Source organism: Puntigrus tetrazona, chromosome 6 (genome assembly GCF_018831695.1).
Source record: "Puntigrus tetrazona isolate hp1 chromosome 6, ASM1883169v1, whole genome shotgun sequence".
NCBI classification, from domain to species: domain Eukaryota; kingdom Metazoa; phylum Chordata; class Actinopteri; order Cypriniformes; family Cyprinidae; genus Puntigrus; species Puntigrus tetrazona.
In genome coordinates, this window is record NC_056704.1 from 26,249,027 (window position 1) to 26,262,831 (window position 13,805).

At 35.0% G+C, this 13,805-nt stretch overlaps 1 protein-coding gene across 2 annotated transcripts in view; it reads right to left on the minus strand.

The window, feature by feature from the left end:
• Positions 1–13,805, minus strand: part of cacna2d2a (calcium channel, voltage-dependent, alpha 2/delta subunit 2a) — a 177,953-nt gene that overhangs the window by 153,578 nt on the left and 10,570 nt on the right. For both annotated transcript variants that reach the window (XM_043241387.1, XM_043241386.1), the window contains exon 2: positions 12,272–12,353. In XM_043241387.1, coding sequence (XP_043097322.1) covers positions 12,272–12,353 — 82 coding nt within the window. The remainder of the gene's footprint in view (positions 1–12,271; positions 12,354–13,805) is intronic.

Here is a 13,805-nt window from a genome sequence, read left to right on the forward strand (position 1 = left end):
AGAAATGACAAATCCGCTGAGATCAATCCAGTCACAAAACAGACTGTATCTGTGAGAGAAAATGCAGAGCGGAGATGATGGATGGGATATTTTACTTCAACATACTGCTTCGGTTAAATATTATTTCAGAATGGCCACTATATCTCTCACTTCGCAGTCTCTTTAACCTCACACAATAATTTAAATCTAGTAATTGTATGCATGTATAATATTATTTAATCTTAATTAATTTCTAACATCAAATAACGGCACATTGACATAAAATTTTGTATATCTTATTTTAATGATGTAAAAAATATGTTGTTGTTTTTTTTACATTAGTTATTACATTATTTGATTTTATTTATTTAATTTTTAAACTAAAATACAAAATTATTTCTAAAATAAAATAGCAGAAATACTGGTAAAACTTAAATAAAAAATTAGTTTAATGACAAATAAATATATAGGGCTGGTTTTACTACGTTTACTTTAGTTATTATTAGCTTTAGTTATTATTATTTGATATACAACATGTTAATATACAAAATTATTTTTGCAATAAATTAAAAAAACAACAAAATAAATTATGCACAACAACAAACACTTTACAGAAGAACTAATCGTGGCCTTTGGCAAAGTCTGCGAGCTGCACGGCATCAAATGTTTCGAAAGGCATTTAGTTGGAGACAACTTTAGGACGGTTAAACATCTAGACTACACGTGCATCGTCATAATTAGGCCGTCGTAAGCATCATCTCACATTGCAAAGTTTTATCATTATCATCGCCATTAGCACACAGTTATGTGACCATCATTAGCTTTCTGGTGTCGTCGCTAAGACTATCAACATCTTGACTACCATCATCATAATCAGCCTAATTGTCACACAGTCATCATCGGGACAATTACTTAACTCTCAGTTAAATGAACTGGTAGACCTCTACAGCCTGATTTTGAAAGGTTGCAGAGTTTGGCCAACAGGGGCTGATTTTCGATTCATGCCATGCAAAAAGGTCAGAAACAAGCACTGATTCTGGTTTTGCATTGGCATCACCTTTGTTTTGCTCTAAATCGATGTCACGTGATTAAGTGGATACATGTTTTGGAACGCAGACGGAAAGAGTTTCTCGGTATCATCAACGCTGATTGCAGAACCGTTCAGATCGTCCTCTTCACGCCGCACCAGAGACGAGGAGCTGACTTTACACGCACCTGACCACGGATGACACGCGCGGAGCCCGTTTGAAGTTTTATCTTGGACAGACGAGGCACACATCGGGTCATTTCAATATGAATGCGGGTGTGAAGGGAGACGACGGAGAGCAAGGCGAGACGGGAAATGCGGTTTCACGCGGGGTTCCGCCACACAGGGTTAATGTGGGCTGCCTTTGAAGTCTCAGCTGTGTGTGAAATGAGCTGCTAGTGTTGGCCACCGCCATACACACACACACACACACACGCTATACGGTTCTCTCCGTGTCAAGAGCAATTAAATACCGCTGTACATGCACTTTACACATTCCTCTACAGTCACCTGAGTGAATCTCACAAAGAATTTCACAAATTAAAAACTGCTAATAATATAATAAAGCACATTCTGATACAATTTAAATATATATTGAAATAAATATTATTGTTATTATCATTATCATCATCGTCATTACTATTATTGCTATAGCTACTGACTATCAGGTTTGAGTCATATTTTGTTATAGAATAACAATATACAATTATATATATAATGTATTTAAAGACAAATACATATTTACATAAAATAAATTTAAAACTCATTAATTAATATATTTTTAAAAAATGTAAAAACAATTCTAAATTCTATTTCAAATGTGTACATTTAAGTAAACCTGCAACTACACACTCAATGTAGTATTTTTTGTACTGAATTTATTTCATGCCACTTTTAATATTTAAAACTAATCATCAAATCCTAAGGGAATTATTTTAATTTCTGCATTACAATAAAAATATTAAGGAGATTTAGTTTTTATCCACTTAATATATTACTTATGAGATTTGTTGAAATTATAATCAGCTTTGTATATTTTCATAAATAAATAAACAAACAAACAAATGTTTTACTTTTAGTGACGTACCCAAAACGAGGATTTATTAGATTTTCGTTAAAATTTGGAAACCCGCGTCTCCCGGAGTAGAGCCAAGTAAACCCACCCACACACTCTTTAAACATCAATCTCACAAATATGTTTCCGGGAAAGGTCACCGAAGAGACACAAAACATACTGTACGCTTACATATAACGCGCAGCACTGCACGCTCAATGGCACAGACATACAGACTTCTCAAATTCAGCTTACATCAAGTCTGACGGGAAACCAGGTCATAGTAAAAGCTCCAGGAGAAGAGGCGAACGCAGATAACCTTTATTCTAATTCCTCTCGCTTTCATTTATGCATCTGCACTCATACGACAGCACGAGCGATTCTTTGTTGCATGCGTGTGCTGCTCTGCATCTGACAGTAATGAAAGTGCATGCAACTGTCTGATTTAGCTTTTATAAGCCGGCACACATAGACAGAGTTTCAAAACGCGGTCATTTGTATTGTGCGTACTGCAGGAAGTCTATATGTGTGTGTGCGATAGAGAGATGTTGCAATTGTAATGCCAAAGCACAAATCCCATCAAACAACGAACCCTGGGAGAAGGGCCAGAGGCGCAGATCAGAACCAAAGCCGGCTCCAAGAGTGTGTGCATGCTGCAGAGAGAAAGACAGACCACGAGGAGTGTATCTGAACCGATCCGATGGAGAAACAAGAGGAGACAGAGTGAATAAACAAATACGAGGGAGAAAGCAAGAAAGGAGAGGTGTGGGCTGGTGCTTCAGAGGGAAGGATGGATAAGCGTTCGGCTTTAGAAGCATAACAATGGATCGAGAGGGCGTTCGAAGAATCCACGAGAAGAAGCCAACACAATAGGAAGTGGAGCGCTGATCTGAATTCAGCTGAACGCATCCGATCGCACATTTCCCAGCGTTCCCTGCGAGCTGCTGTGTCCTTTCAGTCAGATCGGCAACTTGCCTGCCTCTGCTCGTGGTTCAGCAGATGCAAACCTCTCTAAAGCGCTCTAAACGAGTATGAAAACTTCCTGAAATTATGTTAAAAACACTTTAATATATATATATATATATATATATATATATATATATATATATATATATATATATATATTATATATATAACATTAAATATTATAATATAACATTTATAGTAAATATAGTATTACTACTACAAATATTATTATTATTATTATTATTATTATTATTATTATTATATTCAAAATGTAATATTTACCATATCTTACATAAAAATACATTTATAAAAAACATTATATATTAATGTCAGTATGTTTTTATGCATATATTATAGTGCTGTCAAATGATTCATCCCCAAAAATTGTTTACACAATTATATTTTATTATTATATATATAAATACATTGAATATATAATATAAAATGTTTTTTTAATATATGCATGCATGTGTTTGTATTTATATATACATATTTAATATACAAAGCATATACGCATATACTGTGTAAATGCAATTAATAGTTTGACAGCATTATTATGTATTTTCCTGAATATTATTGTTATTATCATATTAAAAAGGATTACAGCAAAGTAATTTTAGATTTGAGTCTGAATTGATCATAATATTTATCATAATATACAATATGATTTTTTAAATCTATAATATAATGTAATGTAATATAACAAAAATGCTATAAATACTTTTTCATATTAATGTAAATATACTAATATACAAAATATGATAAAGCTTACATTATTTTATGTGCATAAATTTAAATGTATTATTATCATTTTAAAAAGGAGCTAAGCTAAAGTTAGAACTGTCAAATTGATTATAACTAGCTATATAAATAATAACACATTCATTTAGTAGTGAGGTTTGTAACCACCACAGTTACTGCTGTATGATTGTTTCCAGTGCGCATGCGTGTGTGTGTGTGTGTGTGTGTGTGTGTGTGTGTGTGTGTGTGTGTGTGTGTGTGTGTGTGTGTGTGTGTGTTCTGAGGAGGAGGAGATAAGATACAGGACTGATGACATCTCCAGTAGGGGGTTGGTGAAGGATGAGCGAACAGTGGAAATCATCATTCTACATTACATACAGTACAAACAGCCAGAATACATGTCTTTTGATCCCATTGTGCAAGGAATCAAGGGGAAAGAAAATGTATTTAAACGACAGACGGAACAGTGATACAACCTTAATCTTTCCTCTGCAAGGAAACTGACGCTAAAAGACAGAATGTGCAAATCCTCTCGCATCACACAGACCTCATACAAACACACATCATGCACACAATCTCTCCGTCAGATATCATTTTACAGCTAAAATAAATAAATAAATAAACGAAAGAGCCACTAGCGTCCCCCTCAACTATATCTATAGAATGTACAAAAATAGCCGTACTAAGATAGGGACAGACTTGCCAAGTGGGCAAAAAAGTTCTTGTAAGGCAGCAAAAAAAAAAAAGTTTTCGCATAACTTAGATACAAGAAAGTGTGAATGTAAAAGTATTCAAAGAAATTTGACCAATGGTGGCATAAAAGGCAAGTGCTATTCATGACATCATCACTCTTGGAGATTCTACACATTCTAATATATTTTAAAAGATCAAATGTTACATTTCATGAAGGATCAAAGGTAAAAGCTAAATAATAATACACCATCTACAAAAAGTTGGAACGGAGCCTGTACATGAGCCGCTCAAAGTGAATTAACTGCTGAAATTTGCGGAGAACGAATTAACATGATTGAAGAACATCAATATAATGCTGCTGCGTGAAAGAAACACCAACGCTTCGGTCTGTGAGGAAGACGCGCTGAAAACACAATAATCGGATTTTCAGCCAATTCGCAATATTGTCTTCACTTAAGGAAATGCAGAGGATTGTGTCTTCCTGTATCTCTTCAGCCCAGGCCAAAGACACCTCTGTGCAATATAACATTTGTGCTCGCAAGCAAAATGCTGTTTGCTGAAGACCACGCAGTGCACGAGTAAAAAAACTGTTGCGGAGTAAGCAATATTATGAATAGAGGACTCGATAGAGCATGAAACAATGGTTTAACATCTTAATGGTGAATGTTTCTTATAGGCATGCAGCTTCTGGCTTCACAAAACGTTAACTGATGTACTGGAGTGGTGTGGATTATTATCATGTTTTTATTTAGCCCTTTTATCTCTCGTTCTGAAGAAGACCAAGAGCTGAGCGAGTTGCAATTCAATGCTAAATTCCTCCGAATTGTTTCTGATGAAGACACGAACGCGTATAAATGTTGGATGACCTGAAGGTGAATGAATGTTCATTTTCATGGAGATGACTCTTCCTTTTTAAAAGGAAACGTTTGAGTTGGTTTTCGAATCAGTTGTTTTCTTCTGAAGAGGACACACTCTGAGATTACTAGAGTCTCAGGAGGAACATTTTAAAACGGGAGATTTAATCTCCATTTGCTCTCTATGTAATCTCATTGCCGTCTAGGCAAAACAAATGAGATATTAAAGAGATCTCATTTGTGATGTTGCATTCCCATGGGCAATGATCTGAATACCGATGTCAACTAGTTCAGTGAAAAACCAAATCTGACATGGGTAGGTAAACGAAGAACTTTTATACCTTTACGACAATATTAAAAGGTACAAATACATAAAAGCCAAGAGAAAATCCCTGCAAAGCCTACTTTTAAAGACACGCTACGCATATTGATAGACATAAAATCTGATGGGTGAACCTGGTTCACTGGGTTTGCTTTAGGGTTTCATCACTGAAAGATAGAAAAGTGCTCTTGGCACATTTGATTTTATTTTCTTTTTGGCTTCAGGCTGCGAGAGAAAACAGAACACTGATAGTTTAGTGTAAGACAAATCTCCTAATAGTTTTTGGGTTCGTGTTACCTCAGCTGATATTAATTCTATTATTTCTATTACCAGGATGCAGTGTTTTTCTCTGCTTAAAAGTCAATACGAAAGGGCGTTCAGTTTACTCCTCCAAAAATGTTGTGTTTAACCAATGAGAAGTATGTTTTAACTACCATTAATATAAAAAAAATGTTTACAGCTTTTGAAGAACGTCTCCTTCGCTCACCAAGGTTGTATTTACATGCTAAAAATAAAGCAAAAACACCAAAATTGTGAAATATTATTATAATTTAATATAACTACCAATATTGAAATGATTCGGTCAAATTTAATTTCATGTTGACTTCAGTGCAATTAAACCAGAAACTTAATTAAACCAAACCACAGATCAGCGATCGTATCTGCAGTCCCTGATGAAACGCCAACGTCCAGAATCATGTGTGCGTGAGAATGTGTGTGTGTGTGAACAATTCATGTATAAAAGATGATTTCAAAGTGCTGCTGTCAGCTGAAGCCTGAAGCTATGATTATAAAGACCACTGAGAACAAACCGCCCACACACACACACACAAACACACACACACACGCGCACACACCTGCATTGTATAGCTTCAGAAATGCAGCCTGTCCAGAGGAAAATGCTGCTAACTGCTAAACGAAAAGTTCCTCTTTCTGTAAATTCTTGGATGTTTCTTCTAAACGCTTTGAGAGAAATAATAACACAATCCAGTACATAATTATTAAATCTACTTGCAGTCTTCTCTCAGGAGAAACATCTGAGCCATAAGATAAAGTGGCAATCATATTAAATCTGTATCGGCAGGTGGATTGGCATGCTAATCAAATCTATGTTGATGTTGTAGCTTCAAGCTACTAGAATCAAGTCTCTCTCACAAGTTTGTGCTTGTGTTTACAGAACCTCAGACACTATGTGGGCTGATGTTGTAGATGCTACAGCCTTGAAATTCAGCTGCATTATGGGTAATGAGCTGGAGGCCTGGGATCTTGGTTAATGGCTAAAAGAACATAAATAATGCCTGTCATGTGAAGCACATACAAGATTTGAATTTGACATTAGCATAGAAACAACCCACTCTAATTTCGCTCAACGGCGGATGCTTTGCAGTGGATGGGTGCCGTCAGAACAGCTGATAAAACATCGTCCAATATTTCATCCAAGCCTACAATAGCGAGCAAGTGATGTAGCGTTACATTTTTCCCCCGAATCAATTGCCATGAAGAAACAAACCTGCTTACATTTTAGAGTATAGGGAAAATGTTCATTTTTGGGTGAACTACTCCTTTAATAAATCCTGATACATATAGTTTCAGTATAGTGCGATTTCAAAGAGATGAAATAGAATTCATTGCATAACATGTGATAAAACAAATCATCCTGTCTGAAGACTCGTGGCTTGTGCTGTATTTCTTTAGGGGGCATCAGTAGCAGTTCCAGTATTATTAGCTGTGACCCGTCAGTTTGAATTATGCATGGTCTCCAGCAGAAAGCAGGCAGAGATCAAAGGTCACAGAGGGCAGCTTTATAGCGTCGCTCTCAACAGTTCACATTACTCCAATATGATTCCTGACTTCATCATAATTAAGTCATTCAAAACACTAGCTTCTGGCTGCAGGACACAGAAAAAGAGTGACATCATATACTGTCTCACAGAGCTTGACTTAAACCTTTTACATTAATATTTATCCTTTGGCATATAACTACTGTAATTCTTATCATCAATCTGCTGCTTTGAAACAATGTATTGTAGAAAGTGCTATATAAGTAAAGGTGACTTGATTTGATTAACCACTTCACCACTCACACTGTTATCTTAATGCTGTGCTAATGCTGAAAAAATTCATCTAAATGCACATTTATTGCATCTAAGAATGCATCTTGCATGAACAGACAACACGCAAGCTTTTTTTTTTTACATCAATTAAAAACACAGATTTAACAGTTGTAACCAGTTGCACATTGCAATCATGATGTTGACATACTAGTGACATGCTGAAACATATTTTTATGCATATTTTATATACAGTATAATGCAAACAAGTACCTATCGATATTCATCAAAATGTTTTGGGTAAAATATATATATATATATTTTTTTTATATTTTATATATATATTTATATTTTACTAGGTATTTATGCTAAAATAAAAAGTCTACATATAATCACTGAATAAATCTGAATAGATTGTGCTTAAAACAGTAAGTTAAAACTCTAATAAACAGGTTTTGCTTGTCAAGTGAATTGACCTTGTTTTAAGTCTGTTTGTATCAGGGTTAGTATAGCTAATTAAAACCAAAAGGATAAAAACATTTTTTTAAATAAACATCTGTAATAAAACCCTTTTTCTATTTGTAAAAAAAACTAAACAAAAAAAGTATTTGATTTCAGCTAGCTCAGAGCCATTTTTTTAGTTAGTTTAATTTAAAAAATTATAAAATAGATTTTTTTATATTAAAAATAATATAAAAACATTAAGCTAATAGTCACTAAAATAAGACATATGATAAAACACTTACATTGCTGGTGTTTGATACTTTAATTTCAACAAATTTCATGTCTTTTTGTTGAATTATTTTATTGTTACAATACAAGTGTTTATAAATATGATTATTGTTAGTTAGTTATTAACAAAATGTCAACTGAGTGAATTGATGGTATACAGTATGTTAGTAAAGTTGTGCAGTAGTGGTGCAATGGATAACAAAACTCGCTCGTGTCATACTATGCGTTTTAAGGTCACGGATCAAATTATTTTTGGATCATAAAAAAAGTTTGCTTTTCATTTAAAACTAATAAACTCCCTTTAAGGATTTCTATACTCCATGTAAAATGTAAGTGTAAAACAACACAATAACACTTAAATACAGATTCATCTTTATTAAAGATATGGTGTTGTTTGATTAGCAGACCATGTATTTCTAGGCTGCTGTCTCTTTAAGACTGAATGCACGCATCTAAAACTGACACACATTCGGTTTCTGTCTTAGTTGTGTAGGTTAACTTAAGTCAAGACATGAACAGAACGCTTGCCAAAACAGGTATTTTCACATAACTTTGTGCGTATGAATCTATCCACTGAAGCACTGAAACGCAGAGTCTGAATCTCTCTCTCGGTGCACGGCGGCTGAGTGACGACGACTTAATCTGAATGCTCTGAAATTGCTTGAATGTGTAAACTGGCAAGACAACACACATTCAAATGATAATTTAACTCTATGGTGATTGAACTTAACGGTTAATCCGCAAATCACGTGCGTGCCGAACCATAGGGACTGGTCCGTACGGATCGCAGATCAACTACGATCTTCTGCACCCCTATTGTGCAGCACGCCAAAAATAGATCATCAAATTATCAGCTTTGATGATTAACATGCGAATTAGTTCGGTCGTGTTGTGATGCAACACGTTCAGTACAGCAACTACTGTATGTTTAACGCTGTGCTTCTTGCAGAGCTGTGGTATTTTTACTTCAGGACGAGCAAATCTAGTTCATACTTCTACCTGAATCAGAGAATAGCATGCATTCTGCAGCACTTTTTAAACCTTTGCTTGACTCGGTGTCTATTTTTGTCTCATACACCAAACGCGCAACAATCCAGGTGTCCAAACGCCCAACACACACACACACACACACACACACACACACACACACACACACACAGCTGGCTTCAGAGAGAGAGGGGGAAAAAAAGAATTAAACAAGAAAGAGATAAACTTAGGACAAGGCATAAAATATGCAGATGACTGGCCCGACATGAGCTGTCATAACCTTGAAGAGGAGCCCAGAAACGGCCACGCGAGTGTGTGCTATTTATAGCCGCGCTACTGAACTAAGTGTAGTTTGTTAGGGAGTGTGTGTGTGGGAGTAAAGCTGTATGACTGCTTATCTAACATCACTGACTAAAGACACGGAGAGAGAGACGGAAATAGAAAGAGAGGGAGAAAGAAAAGGAGCAGCGCTTATAACGTCCGTTCTATTTAATTTCCAGAAGCAAAGTAAATCAGGATGGAAATAATGCAACTGAAAGGATGCTCGCGTATCTCAGGGGTTCCCAAACTCTTTTTGTCAGCTGAATCTTTTTAATCTAAATTATTTAGTTGGAAAATGTTAGCTTCCGAGCACAGACGCAGCAAAAATGTTTGCGCTTCGTGTGGTAGCGTATACACTGAGCCAAAACATTCAAAAACACCAAATCGACCTGAATGCTATACTTTACACCAGTCCTTCTCTATCCAGATTTCCCTCTCGAATAGCCAGGGGTCATTTGGGAAATTTCCGAATTGCAAAAAATTTTATTGTTTCCAAGAGTATTTAGTAGTAGTAGTAGTAGTTATTCACTTTACAATAAAAATTGCATGGTTTATAATAATACATGATCGCATGTGCCATAAGATCAAACATCTTTTTTTAATAGACTTTAATAGACTTTATGAAGGAAAAAGCTCCCAGAAAAAGCACAATATTAAATAGATAATGCATATATTTAATGCAAATATAATACAATATAAATATAAATAATACATTAAAAAAATCTGTAAATTCAATGTAAAACTACAAAAAAGTTTTTAACTTTAAAAGACACGACAGTATATTTGGACACACTACTAAATAATTACTCGTGAAAAATTATACTCAGAAGTTCACATTTGGAAGATATCAGCTAATACTGATCATGTTTACTGAATCTATCCTCTGAATAACATCTGCTATCTGAATTGTATTTGCAAAAAAGTATTTGCATCGAGCTTGTGTTAGATAGCGATCTTTCTGATTCATTCTTTCTCCGTTTCTCTCCCTCCAAAATATTTCCAACTCACCTGCCTGCAGCTTTTCAAGCGAAATGTATTCGAGATTGTTGCGCGCTGAATGCGGCAGGTCCGTTCTATTTGCTTTCTCCAAAATAACTTTGAGAAGCAAAAAAATGCTTAGAATTCATTTGCGAGCCTTTTTTTCCAGAAAGGGAGGGAAAAGAATATCAGAATAAACTGGGCATGAAGAAGAAAGAGAGAGTGTCGAAGGAAAGCAATCTTGTTAGCGGGCCGCCGTAGCCCAGGGAAGATTTCTATCAGATGCACATATAGGGAGAGGCATCCATTTAGAAAATGGCTTTTTCTGCACATGCTGGGCCATTTAGCACTCCCTGTGACGACTCCTGTTTGGGCCGGAGATAAATGCGCTTTCACAGACTCACTGCACACACACACACACACACACACACACACACACTCAGACCACAGACTCAGCAACCTCCAGCTACTGAGAGTGCAAACACAGACTTGCATGCATTCGGTGTCCCGAACTGATTTTCTAAAAGACACACACACACATATACAGATGGAAAAATTAAAATACATTTTGCCCTCGCAAATAACTGAATGTTTAGCCTCCCTATCGGTTACTCTGCTGTGTACGCAAGCAGAATATATTTAATGCTAACAAACAAAAACTGCCAGCGCTTGAAAATGGAAATACCCTGAGATACAATTTACTGGAAATAATTTATTAATATTTAAATATGCATTTAAAATGGTACATATACGCAACAGTATTTATATTTCAAATAATATACACTGGTTTGAGTCCAAAATATTTCTAAATGTGTGTGTTTGTGTGTGTGTGTTTATTATATTTCATCAATATTTCATACTATTTTTTATTTATTTCAGACATTTATTTGTTTAAGGCATTATCACTGTCTCGGATTACACAATTATTATTCTTTTTATAATATAGAGTATTATGATTATAATTATTATTATCAGACAATGATTTTTCACTTTTTCACAACCACATTTTTCTATTATTTATTTGTCGATTTTACATGTATTATTAGCCCGCATTTTTCATGTATTTTCCTGGCCTACTTATATATAATTATACTTATAATTATATTATACTTATATATAATATACTTATATATCTATAACTAATTCACAATTACACAAATAATACAGAATATTCAGTTAAAAAGTTAAACACACAGGTGAAATATTGTATGCAATACAACATATATAGTATTTCAGACTGTGAAATGATTGCTTAGTGCCTAAGACTGTGTGACCGCTGTCAACAGAAAATGATTGTTATGAAATGTCAATACGAAACGACCACAAAAAACATTGCTATTACTGTAATCATCTTATGCAACCACTGTTATCATAACATCAGAAACAAGTTAAAGCTTCCTCCTAAGGCACCACAACAAAGGTAAATAATACAGTGTGAATATTACGGTCGCTTCCACGCTGATACTGAAGAGAGGCGCCTTTGCCCTAAAGCTCTGAAACTACACAATATTTTTTCCATCTAGCACAGCAGTATGGTGTAAAACAAGGTAAAGAGGTTAAACTTACTCCTTTCATTTGCTGAACTCCGGTGACAAGCTGCAGCACCTTCTCCAGTTCCTTCTCAATGCGACCTGCCCAGTGCATCATCCTGTTAGAAACACAGAGCGCTGATTAACAGCAATGCATGTGCAATAATTACAGTCCTATAATGGCAAAAATCCCGATTTGCATACTAATGGCTCTATATAGAGTGTGCAACAAAACTAAACCAAAAAGCTTTCTGAATGAAATAAAATAAAATAAAATAAAAATAAAAAGATTCATTTTAAATACATTTGTCACTAATGAAAAAAATAGAATAAAAATTAAATGAAATGACAGTGCTCATTTGTTTCCAGCTGTCCAGGAATTGACAAGGCAACTATAATCAAATTAAAAACAATCAAATTAAATGGCAGTGCTTGTTTTTTTCCAGCTGTCCAGGAGTTCCTATAGTGACAAAAAATTGACAAAAGTTTTACTAAACTAAACTAGACTAGACTAGACTAGACTAGACTAGAATAGAATAGAATAGAATAGAATAGAATAGAATAGCAGCGCTCATTTGTTACAAGCTGTCCAGTGGTTTTACAAGGACACTATAATTAAAAAAAGATTAATTAAATGACAGTGCTTGTTTTTTCCCAGCAGTCCGAGAGTTAACAAAGCGACAAAAATTAAATGAATTAAACATTTGGGGTGATAATTGACAATTAATAAAACAGATTTTATTTTTACTGTGAACTTGTATGTCTCAGGAGCTATCAAGCTTACGCTTTTTATGAACTTCCCATGTGTTTTATTTTTTATATTTATTTTTTAGTCTTAAAGGCCTCCAAATTACAACGTTAAAGATTTCAGTGAAATCAAAACTGAAGCTGCATTGCTTTCAGCGCATGTCTATTAGCTTTAAGGCCATCCGATGCACGTCTTCTTTTTTTACAAGGTAATATGTCAACACATTAAATAAAACTGTGTTCACCAAGTCATTTCATTGGGTCTTATATTTAAATTATTCCAGTGAGCGATTTGAAAACCGACTATATTACCGCTCTATATTCATATACTGGTTTTACAGACTCTGTGACATTTCATAAAAAGCGTAATATCTACTAGAGCACATCTGCAGTCATGAGGTGTTTTAACATTCAGTGTTCGGGAAACTGATGGAGAAAATTACAGGGGAATTTCAGCAGTGTCACACAAACCCTATAACAGTTTTATCTGCTCTTGCCTAATGGTCAGAGATTTGCAACCACGGCCCGGGGTCAGAAATAACCCTTATCTGTGTTACACAGCCTGAGAATTGCCCCAAAAGAAATGCTGCATGTGTGTGTGTGTGTGTGTGTGTGTGTGTGTTTCTGACTGAGCATTCTTATTTACTTGATAAGAATTACTGAACCCAGCTATTCTATTAGCATTTAACAATATAATGTGTTTCAAAATATATATATATATATATTATTTCTTCAGAGTGTGCATTCCAATCTTTCTGTTTTTTCCTCTATACACTGGCCTCTAGTTGAACTCCAGAAACTAGATTGTGAACTGGATCACCTGG